The 23,456-nt window shown below is 44.4% G+C and overlaps 1 protein-coding gene across 1 annotated transcript in view; it reads left to right on the top strand.

Moving 5' to 3' along the window:
* The window catches only part of LOC101471374 (forkhead box protein O6), a 29,103-nt gene extending 8,673 nt beyond the window's left edge, over nt 1-20,430 (top strand). The window contains exon 2 of the mRNA XM_004550957.3: nt 16,262-20,430. Within this exon, the coding sequence (XP_004551014.1) occupies nt 16,262-17,977 (1,716 nt within the window). The 3' untranslated portion in view covers nt 17,978-20,430. The remainder of the gene's footprint in view (nt 1-16,261) is intronic.
* The last annotated feature ends 3,026 nt before the right edge of the window (nt 20,431-23,456 follow it).

Raw genomic sequence — 23,456 nt, 5'->3', positions numbered from 1 at the left:
TGGCTTTGTGAATTATTATAATGGTGGGTTTATCCTTGAAATAGCCTATAGCCTATTATCATACTGATGACACAGTCGAACGTGTGTTGCCATGATTGATATGACGCTACAATAATACTCCTCTTCATGCCCATCTATAGGCTTATGTAATGTATCTTGTTTTCATAATTTACACTGACTGATGGGTTTCCATTCAGTCCATTCAGTGAAGCCCCGCAGAGAGTGCAACATAATGGGCCTGATCTTGTCATACATGTATATGAATATTTCAAATCAAGCCATTGTAAGTAGATGGGGGCTTTAGATAAACAACACAGATGCTTCTTCCCCTTTGCTGGTGCTATAAGATGAAGTGCGCTCCAAGCTGTATTTCTCTCCTAGCCTCAAAACTGGCTTCTCACAAATCACTGTGCCCATATTTCCTAATTCAATTTTTTCCCTTCGTCTGATATCTCTTCCTGTATGCAGGGGATTGATGGCCGTGCGCATGTGCATGTGTGTAAATGTGTGTGCTTAGGTGCATGAAGATTGCCGTGTCTGTCCCCGAGAAAGAGATGATGTACGTCGAGTTAAACGGAGTATTTCACAACGCTCCAATCTCCAGACCCTTCCTGGCAGCCGTGTGCCAGGTCTCTCGCTTCTGTGTGCCTGTCCATCAAGCCCCTGTCACGAGCCAAAGGACTGTGGGAGGGGAAAGTGGTGCGCGTAAGGGCCGTCGATCAGTTTACCTGAGGTCGGCGGAACCGGCGAGTGATGGAGGGAGCCGCCTCACAAAGGGAAATGTAGTTAACGCTGACTGATATGAGCAGGTGGATAGAAAAAAAAAGAAGAAAAAAATGATGGCAGCTGTGAGGAGGAGTTGCAACAGTTATGTGCAGGAAAGATGCTTTTTTTTAATGCTAATGGCTGGTGTGTATGCTGTGGCTGGACCATGGAGCTGATGGACGGAGCTGTGGAGGTCATCCCGGGGAACCACTGGTCAGCACCCTGCTGAGCTGTGACGTCGGCTCACCTGAGCTGAAAAGTTGAAACTAACCTTGAGGGAAGGAAAGGAAAAGATACGTGAATCTGTGGGCTTGTACATTTTGTATGTGTAAAGCAACCCATGTGTGAGCAAATGTGTGTGGGAGCCAGCATATGTGTGGGGAGGTTACAGGATTGGAGTGAGGTTGTTGGGTTATGAGGTGACTGTGAGACCAGCTGGGAATGAGGGGGAGGGAGTTTGTGTTGATGGAAGCTACGGAAAATCGGGGGTGGGGGGTGTCTTCCGTCCTTATTTGGATTTGTATGTCAGTGGCATGAATCTGGGTCAGGACACTAGGTCCGGTGTTTAGTATGCTGACCGTGTGAGGTCTGAACTCCGAGTCTGCTTATATCCCTGCATGAACCCAGCACGTCGGCCTCGTTGTCTCCTTATTCTCTCCTCTACCTTTCTGTCTCTCTCTTGGACCTTTTTTTCCACTTCTGCCACCCCCCCATCTTTCACTTTATTTTTTTTCCCATTCTGTGCCAAGAGCTCTTTTCTATCTTCTTTCCTGTGTCTCTGCATTTTTTTCCCTTTCCTTACTCCAGGCTTCCCCCCGCCACCACTCTGCTTTTTCATGCTCTCTTTTTCACTGTCAGTCACTCACGGCCTTCTCTTCTCTCCTCCCTTGTTCTATTTCACACTCTCAGTCCTCCTCACAAAGTAGCCTTTTTATCACTCATTTCCCTCTTCCCTCGCTCATTTCTCCTGCTCCTTTCATGTGCTTTTGAAATCCCCTTTTCATCTTTAGCGCTCTCTCTCTCTCTCTCTTGCCTGTTCTCTACCTCGCACACACATATACACACACACTGCCTCATTCAGTCATTCTTTTATTATCCCAAAACTAAAGTGATAAATGGGTCTCTTTCTTCTCCGTAAATGTCACTCGGGGAATTGTCTCTGCTCATTGATTGACTGGAGTAGAAGGATGGCCACACATGCACGTGTGCCAGTCGCATGCTCGTGCACACAGGCGGAGAAAAAAAAAAAGAGAGAGAGAGAAAGAAGACAGGATAAAATGATCTCTCATTAGAAATAGAGATTGGCTGAGACTGCATCTGTCAAGGTTAGCGTCTAGCCCTCACAGGTCTAGCTTAGTCTTCGAGGCTGATGCATTATTTGAAGAACTTGTGCAGTTGGTTTATAATGAAACATCAATTCTCCACAGGACTTGGCATTCAGAAGTGCTGGGATCAATCACAGTTAAACAATCTGAGCTGGCAGGCCGGGCCGGTCTTGCCATTTTTTTTTCCTTTTTAAAGTGACGTGACAGAGAATATGTAGGTGTTATTCACAGTTTGATCAATTGGCATTAGCTTATCCTTAACTGTCAGAAAAGTATCAGTCAAGGATAGAAACATCAGAGCCATTTTTCAGACCAGACAGTGTGCCATGTGTGTGTGTGTGTGTGTGTGTGTGTGTGTGTGTGTGTAAGTAAGTAGGGGTTAATAATGCTCAGTCATTTTCTTAATGTCTCATTCACCCTGCCTCAGGCACTGGAGCTTGATAAAGGTCAAGACTACTGGTGGTTACATGTCGTCTTCCCTTATTTCATTCTCCTCACTGCACGGCAGGGAGGAGGGGAAGGAGAAGAAAAGTAAAGTCCAAGCCAGTCGGTGATGCTGCTGATCTGCGTCTCTCCAGTTTCAGAACCTGGATAAAGAGATTTAATAGGGAGACAGTGGGGAGACTGGGGAAGCTGGCTCAGTCAGTGAAGAAGGGATGAAAATATTAAATTGTTAGATAGCGATAGAAGGACGGGGAGTGAGAAGAGAGGAAAATGGGGAGGGAGAGAAAAGAGCTAGAATAGTAGAGAGTAGATTACAGGGCTTCCAAGCAGGACTGGAAGCTAGACTTGGCTGCACTTCAGCTACACTCTGCACACTTCAGCTCAAGTGTGCGTCCATTAGTGCAGTCCCATTGCACTCAGAAAGCCGTGCACTCTGAGATGCAACACACACATATGCACACAGCCATTCACAAAAACAGTACATTTCTTATATACTGTTCTTACATGCAAAGCTCTACAGACATGCATCATAGTTAGCTTACAGTAGCTTTGGCCTCACACACACATGTAAGCCCCTCCTGCCAAAAAAGCTATACTGACCTGGTCTTGATCATCTTTGCCCTCCCACTCACTTTCTCCCTTTCTTTCTCTCTCTCTCTCTCTCTCTCTCTCTCTCACTCACACACACACACACACACACACACACACACACACACACACACACACACACACACACACACACACACACCATGTTCGCGATCCCTTCACTAGCCACCAGATTGCTTCCCGTCAAAATAAATAATTAAATGCGTGCAATAACAGCTTCCGAAAAAAGATCCCTCAATTAGTGCAAAATGGGTAAATGGCGCGGGGTAGGAGTGGTGGGTGGGAGGGGTGGTGTTGCGGGAACACACACAGACAGACACACATACACACTGTTACACGTACACACAATCTATTACATAAGGCAAACCATGACCCAAGAAGGTTTTTACGCCGTTGTGCAATGGTAATTTGCCCCTTCCCTTTAGCAATCAGCTTAGTGAAGTCTTTTCTCAAATCCTTACAAGTGATCCTTGCCCAAAGACTGGCTGGGGAGAGATCTAGATGAGTGGCAAGGAGGTGCAAAAGGGGCAGCTGAGGGGATGGCATTGTGGTCAGGGTTTCATGTGTGCAAATGCACCTTTGAGCTCTCGTCTTTCCTATATCTCTAAACACCTCTCCAAAATTCCGAATGTCTAAAATAAAATAGGTGGAAGCCATTCCCCTTTCTTTTGTTTGCTGGAGAAAGCGCTTAAAGGTCTAGAAGTTGTTAAGTTCCTACTTAAAAATATCTATGTGTGTTAGTGGTTAATTTAATTAATGTTTTATCGATGAAGGTTTGTGTTGTTTCGAACTGTTTAGCATATTAAATGAAAACATCGAGGGGGTGGTGGTGGTGGTGGTGGTGGGGGGGGGGGGGGGGGGGGGGATCACATTAATTGCACCCAAAGACTAAAGGATGGCATTTAAATGTCTTACTTTATCTGTGTTAAATTTGTTCTTCTTTTGCTTAAGAGATTATGGCAAATTTTTACACAGTACAAGCTGTATAACTGTTCCTCTTTTATGTACAAATGGTGGCTTGGGAAAAAAACTCAATTTTGAAGCATAGAATTAATAATCCTTATTTGAAAATGAATGGCGAGACAAAATCTTTATGATACAGACACTGTTGTACTCTTGTCATTAGCCTGGCTGTAGTGCTAAACTGCATTCTGTGCCAGGCTTGCTAATGTTTCATTGGGGACAAATGTATCACAGAATAGGCCTAATCTGTGTGTGATAAATGCTACGACAGTAAAGCACACAGATGGATGCCTGAACCTGGAAACCTCCTGAATAAGCAAACTAAGGTGAGAATTAGCGCTTGTGCCAACATAGCAATCTATATAAAAGTTGTTCTGCTTGTTTAAATGTCAGGCATGTTGATTCTGGTATTCAGTACGGGGCCTTGCAGCACAGGTCGCACACCTGGAGAGATAGAAGAAGATCATAAGGATCATTCTGTCTAAAGAAGGTAAGCGAAGGAAATGATAGAGAGGGAGGCTATTGGCGGGTTACGCAAATGACCGTGGACAAGAAGCGTACTGACACAAAGTGTCAGAGGAATCGAAGGATTGCTGGCTACACGATGAATAATCTTCTGAATGAAATGGCAAAGGCCTGGTGCAAATACCTGCAAGCGATGAAGCGCTGAGATGCAGTAAAGCAAAAGGGAAAAAGAAGTAAAAATGGGCTCATGTGGAACAGTTGTTTCTCCTTGCTGTGGTTAAGAGTAGGTCAAGTAGCAATGATGCTTAGTGCTAGGAAAAGATCATCTGTGTCATGCAGAGTGGGTGAAAATGGGAGCAATGGGCTGAGATGGAAAGATGTTACTGAAGAAGGGAAGTAGGTGGATAAATCTGGAGCTTGGGAAATGAAAAGCTGCAGCGCACCATGCTTAAGTGAGGGCATGGCCCGAGAGAGATGGGCAGGAATGGAGAGGGTCAATCAGAGATGTAGGGTGAAAGAGGGTAAGATGGGTGGAGGGAAGGAAAGTGACGGGGGAAGGGGGGTATGACAGAGAAGGGGGCAGTTCTGGGGTCTTTGTGGTGGGGTGATTGCGTGACAGAGAGGGAAAGTGCACTGCTGTGTGTAATGCTCTCAAGACGGATATAGAGACGCACTGCTCGACTCGCACAGTCACTGCCCCTCTCTCCCCTTTTCTCCTTTGCTCTCCTCCATTCTGCTCCCTCTCTTGCTCCCTCCGTCTCCACTAATGATCCTCGCGTCCTGCCACACTGCAGGGTTGAGTGATGCCCACTGACAGTCGCGCTCAGGCGGAAACGCTGCAGCCCCCTTCCAGGAGTGTCGTGACATAGACACACAAAACATATAGAGGTGTAGCACTGCTTCACATTCATGTAGCAGCCCATTGAAAAATGCTGGCAGATGTGTATTTGTGCCTATTTGAATGAGTATGTGACCAACGCTGTCTCTGCACGCAAGCCCAAGCCTCCTCCAAGTGTTGCTCACGGACATGCACTTGTTATAAATATGCCCTCATCGAGCTGCATCTGTCCTCAGGAATTTTTATATGATGGATAGACCCGGGCCATCAAGGTAATCATAGGGTAGCTGGCTAGTTAACGATGCAACCAGCATGTCTTTGAGTTTTTCAGCTTGATAGCAAATAAACTTGAGATGCCAATCAAGACATATGTTGTATAACATAGTTTTTAATCAAGCATTCCCCTGGCTAAACAGGATTTTCCATTTTTTTCTGCAGGTACAGTATCAAGTGTCACACTGCATGGGTAATCCACATTATTTTTGCAAATTTGACAGAACTGATGGAATTAGTGAGACAGAAATTGATTTTTTTTTTTTTAAGGCAAAGTTAAAACATCAGTATCTTTTTAAATCAGCCACTTAAAGTACAGTGAGCATGAGCAGGTTTGTGATGCTGCCAGTTTTCAAATTGGAGTATTTGTCTGTGGTCCAAATTTATGGAAGTGTCCTAGTGAGGTACATAATTGTACAGGATCTATAAAACGTCCGCATATTACACATGGTGGAGGTTGTCTCACTGTCTGCTACCTCAGTGTTGTTCATTTTTAAAAGGAGAAAGCATGTGTTGAATCATTACTTTATTTTATTATTGAACGCACTATCCATCACTTCCTAGTCCTTTATATCCCCATACTTCTCAGTGAGAGGCACCTTACATTTTCCCGTTATAATCCAAGCAGAGATCCCTAACTACCATGGAGCGCTTTTGGAATTAGGTCACAGCATCTCATCCCTCTAATTATATGCTGAGAGTCTATGCATGTTAATGCATTGGTGTGCGTCTGTATATGCGTTGACATGGGTGCTCTTAATCTGGGGGCCTAATGGAGAGTCCTGGGAACATGCATTATTTTACATTTCTGCTATTCTTCACATCTTATCGAGATGTCTCCAACATCATTAGGAGAGTAGTCTCTGATGAGGATGGGAATATGCTTAGATAAATGTGTCCCCAGTTTAAAACCAGTGGGTCAGATAAAGCCATAAAATCCGCATACAATGCATTAACATTCAGATGCAACAACCTCCAGCTGAGAGAGTGTTTTAGTCTATGCGCCCCTTGTTGCAAGCAGGTTAAGATTCATTTAAGAGTCAAACCAACCATATGTGATGTGACCCTAAATTCTCCGTGGATATAAAAGATATTAAGAGTGAAAGAAGTCTTCACCTTGCTCCTCCACACCCTGTGAATTCATTCCATCCCCTTTCTGTGATGTATCCATGTAGGGGGCCAGGAAAAACATACCGCTTCTGCAGTTTTAATGTTGAATCATGTTTTTACTTATTTCCGGATGTCTGCGAAAACATGGCAGGGAACGCTGAGGTGTTCCCTGAAAGTATGTGAATCATTTTGAAGTTTAATCCCCAGAAAACGATTGTGCATCAGCTCAACGGAGCGTATGTGCTAAGGGCAAGGGGTAAACAATAGGATAGCACTCGGAGGTGAGACGATGAGAATAAGGAATCATAGTCTGTGTGAACAAGAATGTGTGTGTGTGTGGGAGAGGCAATAAAGGAAAGAAACACTAGCATAGGGCCAGTGTTAATTATATTTTCAGGAGGCTCTTAAAAGGTCATGGCATGCATCTGCACCCCCTCACTAGCCCACACCGCCAAAATTTCACTTTCCCTCCCATCCTCATTTCCCTCCGTCTCCTCCCCATTGCGATCTATCCAGTCATCAGCCCCCCATCTGTGCACATTAGCCATTCATGAACACACTCATTAGGGTGGGAGTTTGAAGCGATTGTGTTCACTAGTCTGCGGCTGGAGCGTGGCGATTAATATTTCAGCGTCTCCCGTCGAGGAGCTGAAAGCAAGTTTGGTCCTCTTAGGCTAGAAAAAGAGAGAGAGTGAGCTTCCATCATATAACCCTCAACCCACACTAAAAAAAAAAGAAAAAAAGGAGCAAACCTTTACCCCCCCCCCCCCCCCCCCCCCCCCCACCCCCCACACTGCCCCACTCTCACACAGGCTGTGTACAACTTACAGTATTTTGGCTCCTCTTTTTCCCTTTATTGCATATGTGCTCATTACATACACACACATAAAGCCCTAACTCAAACTGACTTAATTGGTCTCTTTTTGTTTCACAAAAAAGAGGGAGGAGGGGGAGACTTGAATGGAGGAGGGGTAAATCCCTTCTTCTCTTATCCCCCATCTCCTCGTTCCTCTCAGTTGGACAGGAGTGTCTTTTTCTCATCATCCTTCGTTTCACGTCCTTATGGGTTTACGGTGAAATTGGCCAAGCTTCTGTGTTCGCGAGTTCATTCAGAACAAATCAATAGCCTCCCTCATTCATACTGTACACATGCACTTAAAATATGAGAATTTGAGACAGCCAGGTGCATCATGGGTTACTGGGATGTCAATATTCGAAGCACTGCTCCTGAATACTGAAATCACCCTGACCCTACAACACAGCTCTCCTCTCCTTGATTCCACAAGTATCCTGCTTTAAAGCCATGTTCACATGAGCCTGGATTCATTTTGTACTTGATTTGAGATCTATTATAAAGCGGTGCTTTCAAATAACAGAAGTGTACCTTTGATAAACTGATAAAACATTTTGTTTTTCATCCAATACTCTGACTCTTAAACTGCAAACACTTGACAGTTCAAGGATTAGTACGTCTTTCCCCCCCATGAACACGATGTCGGTGCAATCACTTTTACTTTTTCCTTCCTGAGAAAAAGCCCATTGTTCAACACGTTTGCGGACTCAGTATACTGTTACTTAGTGAAAGTCTGGGTGATGTCCACAAGAAGGAAATCAAAGTGGGCTTAATCTGTGGGTTACATCATTGATTTTTTTTTTCCAAAGTAGCCTCCTCTATCCTTATGTTCCTGGGACCTAAACTTCAGATATTTATTAACTGTAAAGGGCTCTCATATAAGTATTAAAAAATGATCCTTATATTTATAATTATGCTACTTGAACCTATTTAAAATGACTTTTGAGCATCTGAACAAAAAAACAAAAAAAAGAACAAAAAATCCCCTAATTCCTAAGCATTGTAATATTTTTGTTAAAATGATTGAATTCAAGTGTGAAGTCTGCATATACTACCCTATGCGATATTATACTATATATACTGTTGTATATACAAAGAGTATACATACTTAGATACTCTTTGTTTGGCTGTACAGTGCTATTCTGTACTGTGAAGGACAAAGGGTGTCAGTGAAGGTCAAAGTTGGTTCAGGGGAGACACAGTCGCAGAGAAAATTGTCTCCATACAGCCTTTAACTATCTAAGCCTCTGTGATTTAGATCCCTACCACTCTTCTCTTCCAAATAGGCCCCCATATTCAAGACACTTCTTTTGTGTCTCACCCACCTCTGGCCTCTCAACCCCTCCCCTGTGCAGATAAACTGTGCTTTTCATTCTAAGCATGCAATTCTCATCTTCTTCTCCATATAGGTGTATGAATAAGTGGGGGTCTATGGGCTGTGCGTGAGTAAGTGGAAGTCTGCAGGCTGAAGTGCAGCATGTGGGTAGGCATTCATGGGAAACAGTGGTTGGTGCGCTGCACAGTGATGGCTAATGAAGTTCCTCTGCACCTCATAGCCCTATTAAACTGCTGCCCCCTACCTCTACCCACTTCACCCCCCACCTCTTGCCTTGTTTCTCCCCGAGGGAGAGAGTTGGCAGGGAGCAAGCCGGCTGCTATGGCAACAACAAGGAACCCTCCCTCTCCCACAGGTCTCCTTAGCAACTGGTAGCTTGGCATTGCGGTAATGAGTGTGCCCGGTGTGCCAGGCTTTGTGTCATGTTGGCATGTGTGTGCAATGTACGTGTGTGAAAGAAGGAGTGAGTGTGTGTACAGGTGTGTGTGTGCGTGTGTGTTTGAAGATGAACGTGTGGCTGTTGAGTACACTTTGCCAATTTAGGTGAGACTTATAATGTGTGATGAGAAAAAGATATGGAGGCAGTCCTTGCTGAGGATCCAAAAAAAAATGTTTTTTTTATATTGAAATGTGACCAAACCTGGCACTTCAGCTGACATGACTCCACTTGTCGTCTTTTTTTCTGTCTGAGTATGCGCCTGTACAGATGTGTGGCTGTGGTCTGGATTTGTGCATTATTTTTCTTCTTCGAGATTGTGGTCATTCTTCTCTATACTGTGAAATTGAAGCAATTAAAGGGACGATCCGATTAATTTTTCATGCCATGTGCATGGCTGCCTATGAGTTTCCTGCTCTGCTGAAATTAAATTAAATGCTGAGAATGATTTTTATTAAAGTGCGATCAGAGGTGTGCACTGACCTTTAGAATGTAGGAAATGAGATTCTCATTGTTATGAATGAGATTATGTGGAAGCTGAGTGTGGGGAAAAAAAGCCTGGGCCCGCATTGATTCCATTGTTGGCTGACAGTTTCTTTGTATATAGCAGAGGGAGGTTTCAATATAATCAAATCCACACTGTGCCTGTTGGCTATTAAATGGACTGATACACAAATATGGACACACAGGCACTCACATAAATGCAGATTGACTTGCACACACTTGAACGCACGCATACCTTGCAGATCTTGTAAAAAAAAGAGCTGTAAAAGCCTCTCCAGAAACGTGTTGCTCTTTAACAAAAGCATGGCAAGCCCAGTGGAAAATGTTAGTTTGCTCCCTAGACGAGGTGTGAAGTGCGAGCAGGCGGCCGGCCCCACAGGTGGCCCAGCCCTAACACCTGTTGTGTGAATCCTCTGTGGGAGGGTGCGAGCTTTGCCTACCTTGCAGGTCCCAGTGGAAAAAACCACACCCATGCTATACTGTGGCACGTGCCCATTTGTGTGCCCACACGGCTCCCCCGTTTCGTGCGTGGGAGTTAGACGTGATGCCCAGATTGTGTCCCCTTTGTGCCCACCGGAAACACTCAGCTGCCCTTGGCATCAGCCGAGCGGATTTTCCGATCTCCTATCCGTGTCTCAGATGCTCTTCTAATCTGTTAGTATCTATTTTTACCCATCAAAACTGCAGCAGCCCTTCTCTATCCCAAACCCTGCCACCCCAATGCCAACCTTTCCCTCCAGGGTGGGCACGGCTGATGGGTCGCCAGCCATTGGCTGCAATTAGTGCACAGTCAGGCAGGAATCCCCTACCAACTCCATTACATCCCTCTTCACAGCCACTTCCTGATCTGAGGCTACCAGACACACTACAACACACTTGCTTTCCATTTTAAGCCTTTTTATAAATGGCACTCCTGCAGTGTTGTGGAATAATGGGGTCGGGTACAGAGCACCTTTCACAGTGCTTGAATCACTCTACTGTGCAAACTCGGTCTATTCAAGTACAATGGCGGCCAAGGGAATGCACATTTGAATTGTACCTGTTCACATTTGCCGCTTGGATTAAGATAAAGTTCTATTTGTAAAACGATGGCCATCGGCGAGTTGATGAGTTAGCATTTAGCCTTTCCTGTAATGATGATGGAAAAATTGAAACCTGAAGTTTCTGACTCTTCTTACAGTGCATAGCTGTTCGACAAGAAATTACAAAAGCTGCCAATCTTCAGAGATCCCGCAGTGATACACGGAGATAGAAGCAGTTCTTAATCCCAGGTTTATTTCTTCTTCAACAAGGGCTGCAATGTGCCTTGCATGCCAATGCAGTCGTGACCACTGCTGTGGAGGCGATGATGGCATGTGGCAGAGAAGTAACTGTTTCTCACCTCCTAATAAAAGAGACTCCTTTTTAATCTTTTCAATTTGATTGCATTCCAAAACAGGCCTGTCTGCCCATCTGTCTCTCTTAAAGAAGCCTCCTAAAGGGATTTTAATCATCTGACTCTGGGCTTCTCAGGCAAATAGCTACATCTCTCTTTTTCTCTCTCACACACACACCCGCGCAAACCATTTCCAATTTTCTTTCTTGTACTCACTGTCATAGTCTCACTTGTCTTTTCCTTCTCTCTGACACACCATATCGTCACAGCTTCATTGTGCCATATCTGTGCCGCCATTAGGCCCTTCAGTCGCTCTTCAAGTCCCCCTCAGACACATAAAATTCCCCCAACCCTGTCCCTATTAATCCACATGGCTCTAAATTCTTTATTTCCCTTCAAAGGGACAACGCGAGCCGTGACATCAATCACGGAAAGCGAATATTTAGCTGGCGCTAATTTCCACCAATAGCCTGGAGACAGGCTTAGCTGACAAAACTCATTCCTGCGCTGAACAAAACTGCTTGTGTTGAAACCTCCCCTCCCCCTGATCCCTCCTGCCTTCTGCACAGGCAAAAACAGCATTACAATAAACACAGTTAGCGCTTCTGTTACTCCCCCTTGATTTAGGCTTATCAAATGAATGTGCACCATAGAGGGATACCCTTTGACAATACATAATGGCTCCATTCTGCATGAAATGGTTTGGTAATACCAGTCGAGTGTGGCAAACGGTTTTACCCGGTGCCACTACAAGAACAGCTGCTGTGTTCTTAGCTGGGCAAGCGCACCACACTGCTTTACTCTTGAGGTTGTTTGAATCGGGTGAGTGGTTTCTTTTTGCTGGTTCCCAGACCTCATTCACAGTCCTTAGTTTCTCACTAAGTTCTGTTTGAATGAGTGCACATTCACCACAAGATGGGTCTTATAAACCATTTGACCTGTTTCCTCACTCCTCTGTGAGTGAGCGGGAAAAAACCCTGAGTGGATTCTGATGTTGCCCTAATGGAGGGGGATGGGGAAAGTAGGGGGCATTTTGAGGGCACCCATTTGTGTGGCTTAGAGGGGCCCCTTGTGCTACCGCTATATTCCCGCCCCTTATACCCAGGACCCTTCACCTCCTGCTGTATCCCCCAGCACAGCTGAACCCATGCCAGTCAATCAGGTTATCCCAGATGAATCACTGCATCCAACACAATACCTCCTACCCCCATATTACAGCTACTCCCAATGTTAATGCCTGACTGACATCTCGGGAGTGGCAACAGAGGGATATGTTGGGCATTAAGCCAATTTGTGCAAGTGGGAAAAGACAGCTAACTCACAAGCCTGTGGCGATTTAACATTGTTATATGACCAGTGGGGACATGGAATATTGAACACCCATATTGGCCTCATATTGCAGGTGGATTGTGAAGTTAGTCAGATGTTGATGTGCGCACTGACAGGCATTAAACGTCATTGATTTTGAGCATTAAGTAGGCCTCTCTAGTCTCTGAATCAAACTGAGTTTGCATGTGGAAGAAAGGAGGGAGAACTGTAGAGCCATCGATTGGTGTTGTGAGATTTCCAAAAGCCAAATGAATGGTTCTTGAAGAGGTTAGGAAAGAGGAACACATAAGGATGTTCCTGCTAGATTTGATTTATAGATTTCTGTATCTGTTATAAAAACCAGTTGAACTCCCACCCCCAACTGCTTAGTCCACCTGTGCAGGGTGGAAAAAGTGTCAACATGGGAGATTTGCTCGTAAAGAACATAATCTTTTAATCTGAGGACAAAGAGTCCTATCCCGTTGCCTTTGTCTAAATGTCTAAATCAGCTATCAGGTGTTTTGGGCCTTAATGAGAGTTGAACCCAAGCTGATTGTTTCCTTGCAGTCACAAAAGCCTTGTTCACCTTAATTGGCTTTGATTGGTCCATAAACTATCACCCTTAGCCTCTTTTACTTAGTGGCCAAATTAACTCCTTACAGCCTGATTTAGCAGTATTTGATGAGGGTGGATGCTCTTTATATATCTGTGCAGGTTCTCAGTCAATCAGGTCATGCAATTCTTAATGAAAAGCAACTCTTTTTTTGTGTGGTTTGTGACGTTTTACCTCTCATCCAAGGGCCTGTTCAGTTCTAATAACTGAAAAAAAAAAAAAAGTTCTTGATTATGAAACAAAGAAGTCACATCAGTTCTTATGACTCCATCTTGTTCGTTCCAGCATTATGGTACCAGCACTGGATGTCACCACATGACCCACTGGTTCATTCATTATTTAGAGCCTTCTCCACTAGCCTCATTGTATTAAAGGCGTATGATTTGAATAGGAAGTAGCGTGCTGAACCCAGGCATGTGATGTGTGTTCCTCTGTCATTGTATGTTTCTGTGGGCTTCATCGGACTGTCTCAGCAAGCCAGGGGGCTAAAAGAAAATTTCCATTTTATGAATATTTAATGCATAATAAAGTTTTCAATTTTATTCTATTCTTTAACCCATAGGGCTAAAGAATGTCACAAAGCCAACCCTCAAGGACAGAGCACAAATTGGAGGTAGTTGATTTGTTGGAGAAATTAAAAATATAGTTAACACCTGCCTCAGAAATCATACAGTAAAAATACACACAGGAACATTTGGCGTAGTTTTTAACCATATCCTATAAGGTTTTTATAGTGTCCCTGTTTCCCACATCAAACTCCCCTTACTTTTTGCTACTATAGGATCATAGCATATCCAAGCTGCCTGCTGTGTATGTGGTAACCTGGCATAGCTCTGTGTGAGACACCCAGCTGGGAGTGCCCCTGAATCAACTTGGGATTAGCCCAGGATTGTCTGGGATTACTCGGGGATGGAGAGGGATTAGCAGTGACTGCCTGTTTCAGGGGCGTGAGGGCCAGAGGCTGGTCAAATTGCCCCTGACTCAGAGAACAGGAGGCAGACAGAACCACACCCACCATGAAACCACCTGCAACCTTTGTAATCTTAAATTCTAGCACACACACAAATACGTGCAAACAGGATGACAGCAAAAAACATGTGGTAGAAAACTATCGAAAGCCAGCAGCCAGTAATGATGATGATGCCGTTGCTGGCCACCATCCGAAATCTCTCAAATCTCTCTAGCAGGTGGATTCATCAGATAAAGAGGGTTTGGGATGATGACAAATCCCTCCAAGTTCAATGGGGCTGCTCTTCCCTCATACGGGGATAAATCGAGATTTGAATCAGACAGGTCACACAGAGTTGTGGCATGAAGTGGTTCAGCTCTCTGAAAGATGCCTCATTTACCACCGGCCGCGATGGAAAGGCATGAATGCTTACATATGTTTTAATTCGGGCATGCACCAGACTTGATGGGGGATGATTTGGAGTGGTATGATAGGTGGATGAGCCAGCCAGGGTGAGACAGGGAGTTGGCGCGGCACGTAGAGAAGCCGTCAGAAGCAGGGAGCGGGCATCCCCTGCGGACTTGCACTGCCAAGATGAAAGGCTGTTTAGTGTTGGAGCAGCAGCATCAAACAGCCGCCTCCTCTTGCATCCTTTCCCCCATCCCCCACTCTCCCTCCATTTCTCTCTCTGACTCTCTTGACTCTTACCACAATATGATATAGTTCTGCCATTGCGCGTTTACCCGGTTGCCATGGTTACCCAGTTCTGGAGGTGTCACGGCGAAATAACCCAAGGAGGCATTCACAGATCACCTGAATTCAGCTCACCTCCCGTTTATATGTTCACCGTCGCAATTTGATTTGTTTCCCTGCCGTGCAATTCGCTCTAAATACAAATAATGTGCAACATAATGAAGATAGTGGTGTGAGTACCCCTCAGTCCGAAACAATCCATTGTATGTGTATATTCCCAAACTGCAGGAGATGCTTTTTGATTTGATATTGTCCTGCCTGAGCATCTAAATTACTTATGCAGCACAAACAACAGAATTATAACAACAGATTCCCTGACACTCGGAAATCGCTATTATTCACCAACCCTTGAGATATAAATGATTAAAAAATAGAAACTATATCCTTTGAATGACCGAGTCACTGGCTAACCCCAACCCATGCCAGTGTAGAGGATAATGGGAAAGTAATTGGTGGCACACTGTATAATTGAAGGCATAGAGATTGAAGCCAGAAGTTGGAAATGACTTGCGTTCAAAGAAGTGTGTAAAATAGGAAAAAGGAAAATTGAGACAAGTTGAAATATGAAGCATTTAGTGACAAAAAAGAAATACAGGACTGTGATAAAGAGAGAACAAGGGAGGGGAAGGGAGATAGGCAGTGAAGGTCTGTCAGAGGGTGAGATACATCCATTAGCCCTCCTTCCTCCCGGCTCAATCTTGTGATACATCCCCCCATTCAACCTACGTGAAGGAAAGAGACAGAGCTGGCACTAAGCCAGGCTGGCACCAACTTCAAACATACAGTACAGCTAACCTCAGTGGTTTACATCAGGCCAGCTAAAAGCAGAAGTAGAGGAGGACAGATGGATTGATGGAAATGAAAGTGGGAGGATTGACGTACATAGGGAGAATGTCTAAAGTCGGAGTCTTCGGTCATTTCAGGTGGGATAAGACTGACAGGGTGTTGCTTTATGCCAGCTGTAGCTGTTATTTGAGCATGTTTGTGCTTTTCAGTGAGCTCTAAATTTCCTGATTTTAGTCGACTCTGGTTTTGTGTATCTAATATTGGGAACGGAAGCGACCTGATAATTTAGGACAATTTTCTGTGACTCATCATGTATGGACCGGATGGTTTATATGCAATACTGACAGCTGTGCTTGTGGTTAAGGTTTTCTTGAGCATTGACTTTAATACTTGATGTATTAAAAACAATCTTATTTTCGTGTAGAACTTTTTAATCTAAATCTTATGCACATTTCCCTTATTTGAATTGTTTACATTTTTACATAAATAGTAATTGAAATGACATTCATTATATTACAGTTTAGTTTTATATTTTTCTTTCTCTTTTATCTTTCTGCAGAATTCAATCCGACACAACCTGTCCCTTCACACACGCTTCATCCGGGTGCAGAATGAGGGTACAGGGAAGAGTTCCTGGTGGATGCTCAATCCAGATGGAGGAAAAATGGGCAAAGCCCCGCGGAGACGAGCAGTCTCTATGGACAACAGCACAAAATACCTAAAAAGCAAAGGCCGGATCAGAGGCAAGAGGGTTGGCCGCCCTGGGATTGGAGCTGTGTCTGCTAGTGTGGGGCTCCAGAGCTCCCCTGATCATGGCAGCCCTTCACGGAAAGGCCTCCAAGGAGCCGGAGGTGCATCTGGAACAGATGGTGAGTTTGATGCTTGGACAGACCTCCATTCCAGGGCTAGTTCATCAGCGTCTACCCTTAGTGGGCGGTTGTCACCCATCCTCGCAGAGGGAGAACCAGAGGAACCAGAGGAGGGCGGCCTGTCCTGTTCCACCTCCCCTCACCTCTACCCGTCGCCAACTAGTGCACGCTCTCCATCCATGGGTGCTGGAAATCACTGTCCTCCTCTTGAGCAGCTGCCTCAGCTGGCTAACCTGACAGGTGCCATCAGTCTGGATGAGCAGATGATGGAGGATGGTTATCATCATCATCGTTCACAGCAGCAGCAACACCAGCAGCATCAAGCTATTGGCAGACATAAGCACCAAACTGCTGTCTATCACTACAACTCTGGAGTGAAAGGACAGGGCTCCTATGGTTCAAGTGTCTATGGGGCAACAGGCATGGGGATGCTGCGTCACCACTCACCCATGCAGACCATTCAGGAGAACAAACCAGCCAGTTTCTCTGGAACCATGCGAGCATACTCAAGCACTAATGCCCTTCAGAGTCTGCTAACAGGGGGTCCAGCTGGACAGCAATACTGTCCCAAGGACATGATGCTGGGACAGGAGAGGGAAAGCCATTCTCTGATGAATCAAGCTACAAATGGAGTTGGAGCCAACCATCACAGCCACCACCCCGGCCTCCACAATGGCCACAGCCACAATGGACTGCATAGTCACAGCTCAACTCATAGCCATAACAGAACTCACAGCCATACTCCCAGTCATAATCACAACAATGTAACCAACCACAACTCACCTCACAGCCTCACTCACAATGGTCACAGCCTCAGCCAGAGCCATAACCACACACCACCCCGGGCTGCTGCCCTGACCCCACGTGGCAGCAGCAATCAGTTGCAGACCTACAACCACAAAGCTCCTTACCTGTACAGCCCCCCGTCACATGCCCACCTTCCTGCTTCTACCACCCTCCCCCCAAATCCAGCAGGTATGCTCGGCATGCCCCAGGACTCGTGCCATGTTGCCACAGCTCCCCACCCACGTCACAACCATTACCCAGACCCACAACACCAAGGCATGAGTAATGGACCGTATCACCATGGCCTCGGGATGGGCAGTGGTACCGCTGGTAGCAACTACCATGGCTATCACCAACCTCACCCCCATGAGAGACTACCAGCTGACCTGGACATTGACATGTTCCATGGCAGCTTAGACTGCGATGTGGAGTCCATCCTCCTCCATGATATCATGGACTCTGGGGAGGAGATGGACTTTAACTTTGACTGCTCGTTAGCTCAAGGTGTGGGCATCGGCATGGGTATGGGAATGGGTGTGACTATGGGTATGGGGATGGGAATGAGTGGACTGGCTGGTCCACAGCAAGCCCATAGCAACCAGAGCTGGGTTCCTGGGTAAAGTCAAGAACAACACGTCTAACCCTCAGAAAGAACGACCCTCCTCATGAAGCACTGTGCTCAACTGTGACATTCCTGATTTGACACAAAGACTATAGGATCCACACTCCCATGTCTCTTTGTTGTCTTGACAATTCCACTGTCACCCCCCCCCCCCCCCCCCCCCCGCCCCCATTTTTTAAAAAGATCCCCCTCTAGTTCATGTCACATTAAGTTTTTCCTCAAATCAACTATACTGTGATGACAATCTCTCAGCTGTGCTTGCCCAACATCGCTTCTCATCTGCCATGAGAACTGAACTCTGAATGCACTTTATTGCAAGTGGGTCACATCTCACGGTGTAATGCCTTCACAGAGCAGCTCAGGCAGAGCTTGGCATGTTTTGTAAGGTGGCTTCAGTATTTGACAAGAACAAATGAGGAATAACAAGCCCTGCTAATAAAGTGTCAGATTTATGAACTGATAAAATTGGAGTCGTTTGCTTATATACTGTCATTTTTAAAGGTCGGGAGAACTGTTTTTGACAGTTACATGTGATTGGAGCCCTGAGTTTTCAAATGTAGTGGTACCGTAAGATCATAGGCATTTCTTAAGACTTATTTATACCTCAATTTAATATATTATTTAATGCAATATCCCTCAAGATTGGCTGAAATTCAATTGTACACTAGACTTAAACAGAGGTCCGATCAGAAGCCAGTTCATCATTTGAAAGACATTCACTCGTTCATAAGCTCCACGTAATTATCTTACATCAGCAGCCCTGTTGTTTATAGCTATAGTCTTGCACTTTGACTTTTCTCTCGGATGCAACATTTTGTTGTTCGGCTTCTTTGCTATTGGTTCGAGAATATTGTCATCGTGTCGTTAAATGGATTCTATCATTAGTGGCCAGCGCGCAATTTGGTGAATTAAAATGTCATATCACCTTGTCTCACCTGGGCCTCTTGTGCTAGTCTCCCTCTCTCTCCTTCTCTGTCTCCGTCTGCGAGTGGAGACAAAGTGACCATTCCTCACACCAAGCCATTAATGTAGGTTGATTGAAATTCAGCATCTTGCTTTTAATCTCCAAAGTGATGCGGCAGCGATGTGTCATTATTGAGAGGCTAACGTGTTGTCCTCCCATCTCTCACCTCGGCTGTCCGGGCCACCTCTTGCTTCTCCAGCTTAATGCGCCAAGAAAGTGAGACAAAATGGTGATTAACGCCAAGTCACTCTGCCTGCTGTCCTGCTCTGAGAAGGGCCAATGTCACTGGCCACATGCCTGCTCAAAATGGGTAAACAAAAAGAAAAGACGGAGACAAGGATAGAACAAAAGCCTGTTGTTGCAGTGGGATCAATCATCAGCCTTAGTTTCCATTCCTCTTGGATGTGTGCGTCTCAAAACAGGTCATGTACTCCTATTGTAAATCGTTTCCATTGTCTCCATTTAGTTCCCATGTTTTCAGTGCTTATACCCGGCACTTCAAATACTCAAACAGGTGAAAAGGGAGATGTTTAAGGAGAAAACAATCAGCCAATCTCAGTGGCATGAGTCTGTGTCTGATAGGGTTGTAATGCTTCACAGCCATCCGCATCCACTTTTTGTGTGTTTATTCTGTTGTCTTGTAGTTGTTGTTGTACTGTTGAAATTGTAAGGACTGATGAAGACAGTGCTGAAATATCCATAGTGTAAGGGTGGAATCCACTGGTGAAATTATTTTGGTAGCGCAGTATGACCTTCCAAAGCTTCAACAGCGTGCACCCCTCCGATATGTGCTGTGCTCTGCTCAGTTGTTTCTGCGTTTGTGAGTGGGGGAGTCTGCAGTTAATTTCTCACTGGCCTTGAGAGAGAGAAGAAAAGAGGACACCCCTATTCTCTAATTCCCTCAAGGAGACTCTCCGCACTGGGTCTGTACAAAGTACGGCACACAAAGGAAAAGAAGGAGTGTGGGGGTGGGGGGGTTATTGTTAGAGCCAAAGGTCAAGCATGGCACAGACTATCAGACCCATTATTGAGGTAAATACCTTTATTTCAGGGCTTTTAGCGCACTGGTTCCATTTAATCTCTGAGCGGAAAATGCGTGAAATTTTATAAGCAACTGGGCCTCGCAAAGCGGTTATGTTATATCCTATGCTACAGACGTTTATCAATGCCCTGCTATTGGAAAGATAGCTATATATGATGTCTAATTTTCCTCTATTTATTTATGAAAGAGATTGGTCTTTGTCACTCCTAAATGTGGTAATCGTTTGAGTCAACGCCTGTCCCTTCCTCTTCTTGTCTGTTTTTTAAGATGTCACTCCCTCCGACCCTTTTACTGACTTTTATTTTGTACAAAATCTATATATTAAAAAAATTGTATAATAGTTTTTAAAATCTCAAAATAATATCAGTTTTGTTGTCTATTTCTTTTTTTAAAAGAATGTATCTCATCATCTGGTGACTGTTAAATAAATGAAATGCGAAGAAAACGATGTCTCTGTTGTCACATTTGTTTAAATATGACCATGTAGAATGATTTTTTTCCCCACAAAAAACACAACCAAGTGAGCTTTTCCTTGCAATTTAGTGAGTCTGAAGGAGAATTTTCCTGAGCTACTTCTGTTTGTCAGTTGCTTTTGTGCAGTAACTGACACGTCGAATATGTGTGAGCTGCTTGCAAATTCATTTTTTCCTTGTGTTTCCTTATTTTGTTATTAACATACAACTCTTCTCACAATGGAGCGACAACCCCTGTTTGCAGCATTTGACCAGGACACCAAGTCACTGCGGAAAAATGGGGGGAAAAAATTTAAAATCACAATTGCAGGGAAGCATCACTTGTGCTAGAGAATGGATGAGAAGGCGAGAGATAGGGTGAAGGTTTGTGTGTGTGTGTGTGTGTGTGTGTGTGTGTGTGTGTGTGTGTGTGTGTGTGTGTGTGTGTGTGTGTGTGAGCGAGAGACAGAACGAAAGAGAGAGAGAGAAAGATAGTTCCTGACAGACAAAACAAGGAGGCACCCAGGCAGCCAGACAGAGTTGCCAGGATTGGAGTAATAGGTGTGTGTGCGTGTATGTGTGTGTCTGTGTGTCATAATGCTTGTTATGGCCCACAAAGCAGTATAGGTTGGCCACAGCTGTCCTGGTCCCATTGGAGGCGTTTTCACAGGAGTGTGCAGCGCTACAGCGCCATACTGCCAGGCCCCAAGGGAGCCTCTACCTCTACACATACTCTTTTACACACACACACTCAGACACACAAAGACATGCACATTCACACACACAAATTTGAAAATACCACAGATTCACACTTTTATACAAAGAAGCACACAGCACAGTTATGAAACCATACACACAGACACATACACACTTAGGCAATTCTCACTTAGATGTACAGTTTTAATTGACTCCACTTGGCAGAGCTTCTCTGGAGGGAAAAATGTGAGAAGTAGAGAGAATGAGAAAAATATAGGTGTGGAGGTGAGGAAGTCAGACAGCTTATATAAAAGCTAAATGTGCAAGAAAAAGGAAAAAAACATTTAGTTTTTAAACAGCAGTCCAACACAGTCTGGTAACCTTATAAGATGTTTCATAATTTCACAATTAGCCTAAACTGAGTGTGATTGAGTGTAACTAAGACTGAGAACCTGGCAGAAGGCCAGTGTCTCACTGTTCTCTGCATATCTCCTGAGAGGGATGGCAGCTAGGGCAGACAGGAAGGCAGTCCAGTCCAGGTGCGGCGCCTCGGGGAGGTTCTGCTCTTCTGTTCCTCATTATCAGAGAGGGGGAGAGCGAAACTGTGTTAGTGTCATTATTCATCCACTCAGGCATCTGGGAGCAGGTCCTTCCTTACTTGGTGTAGTGATATTGTTGTAGAGACCGCCCTTGGAGCTAAAGGCTGGCTGGGGACACTACTAACTGTTAACAGACAGACCCACCCAGGCAAAGCTCCAGGGTAGAGATGTCCTTGAGTGCTTATGAGGATTCAGCACTTCTCACTTTCTGGCTGACTGCAAAGTGAAAAAAAAAGAAAAAGAAAACTGCTATATCTCCAAAATTCAGTTGGTCACTGAAATGATTAATTTTCCACTAGTGTGAAGTTGTATGCGATGCCTCCAAAATAAGACCTATTATTAGCCACCCCAGCCACATCAATTTTATCGTTACCCATTACTAGGACTTCACTTTTCCAAACAGGAGTTCAAATTTGTTTGAAAAAAAAAAAAAGGGTCAGTTAATTGATTTATACTTATAACATTTTAGGATGTAGCTAGGCTCCAAAAATACATAAAAAGATGCATAATTAAAAGGTTAAACTGTCTGAAAGTATACAGATTGCATAACGTGTCGATGAATGATCACAAAGACAGGATTAAAACACTGGTGACATTTTACTGGTCAGTAGTAGTGTTGTCCTGAAGGTGACCACAGAGTGTTCAGCAAAAAAAAAAACACCTCCAAAAGGTCACCAAACCAATGGTGCTGCTTGCAGAGCTGTTAAACCGAGGAGTAAAACTGATGAAAATTTGAAAGCGCAAACCATTAAGTTTTGTTAGCATCATGTTTCACCCCAGACAAAGTGAAGCGCAAGGACAGTTGAAAGGTACAGTGATATTTAAAGGAATTAAAAGGAAGCATTTTGTTTGAAACTGTTGGTAAGTTATAGCCAAAAGCAGTCTTTGTGCTCTGTATTTCTAAGATCCTTCTGAAAGCTATGATTTGCCCTTAAGTTTAAGCACTACTGTAAGACATTTTAGAGACAACCACCATTCAAAGGATCAAAGGTTTGAGACATGGTCCTTTCTTTTTTTTAAAAAGGGAAAAAAGTCGCATTTTTGTCTGTATTGGTTACAGAGAGACAGGAACCGAGAGCAGATCCAACAAAGTCTGCTGAACGCTAATGATTAGGCTATGAGATGCCTCAGTACTCAATGTTTTCACAAGGGGGTGATGCCTGAAAGGTTATAATATGCACTGGAAATGTGTATTAGCTGTTACAAGATGCAAGAAAAGTGCACAGTCAAAGAACAGGTGTTCACCAAAAAGAGACCTCTCTGGTGCTGAGCAAAGGCGAAAGGTTAGTGTTGTCAGAAGTTCTAAGTAAGTCCTTGGATTTACTGCTGAAAGAACAGTTAACAGCTCTGGTCCTGACGAGACCTGGACAAAAGCAAGACAACATGTTAAAGGTGATAAGGTGGACGTCTTTTAATGCAATAAATATAGAGTCATTTTAGTCCAGTGTGTCTCACAGAGATCATACAATGATTCACCATTTAGTTTTTAGGCTGTATAAACTACATTGCAGAGGGGTCTTTGCATTACTTGGGATGGCTTCAATTTTCCTCATACCGATGTAAACACACCTTTCAGCACCAGCAAACATTAATAACTTGGATTCAGTTGTTGACTAATGTTGGTCCCTGTATTAAAAGACCTGTCGATCAATTTGGGAGTTTTAATGGGACTTTTCAGTGTTTGTGCTTTTGGCTATGGATCTACTTCTTCTTTTATGTTTCAG

This window comes from Maylandia zebra, linkage group LG11, assembly GCF_041146795.1.
Source record: "Maylandia zebra isolate NMK-2024a linkage group LG11, Mzebra_GT3a, whole genome shotgun sequence".
In the NCBI taxonomy this organism is placed as follows: Eukaryota; Metazoa; Chordata; class Actinopteri; order Cichliformes; family Cichlidae; genus Maylandia; species Maylandia zebra.
The sequence above is the reverse complement of the archived record's forward strand: the minus strand, read 5'-3'. Positions and strand labels throughout refer to the sequence as shown.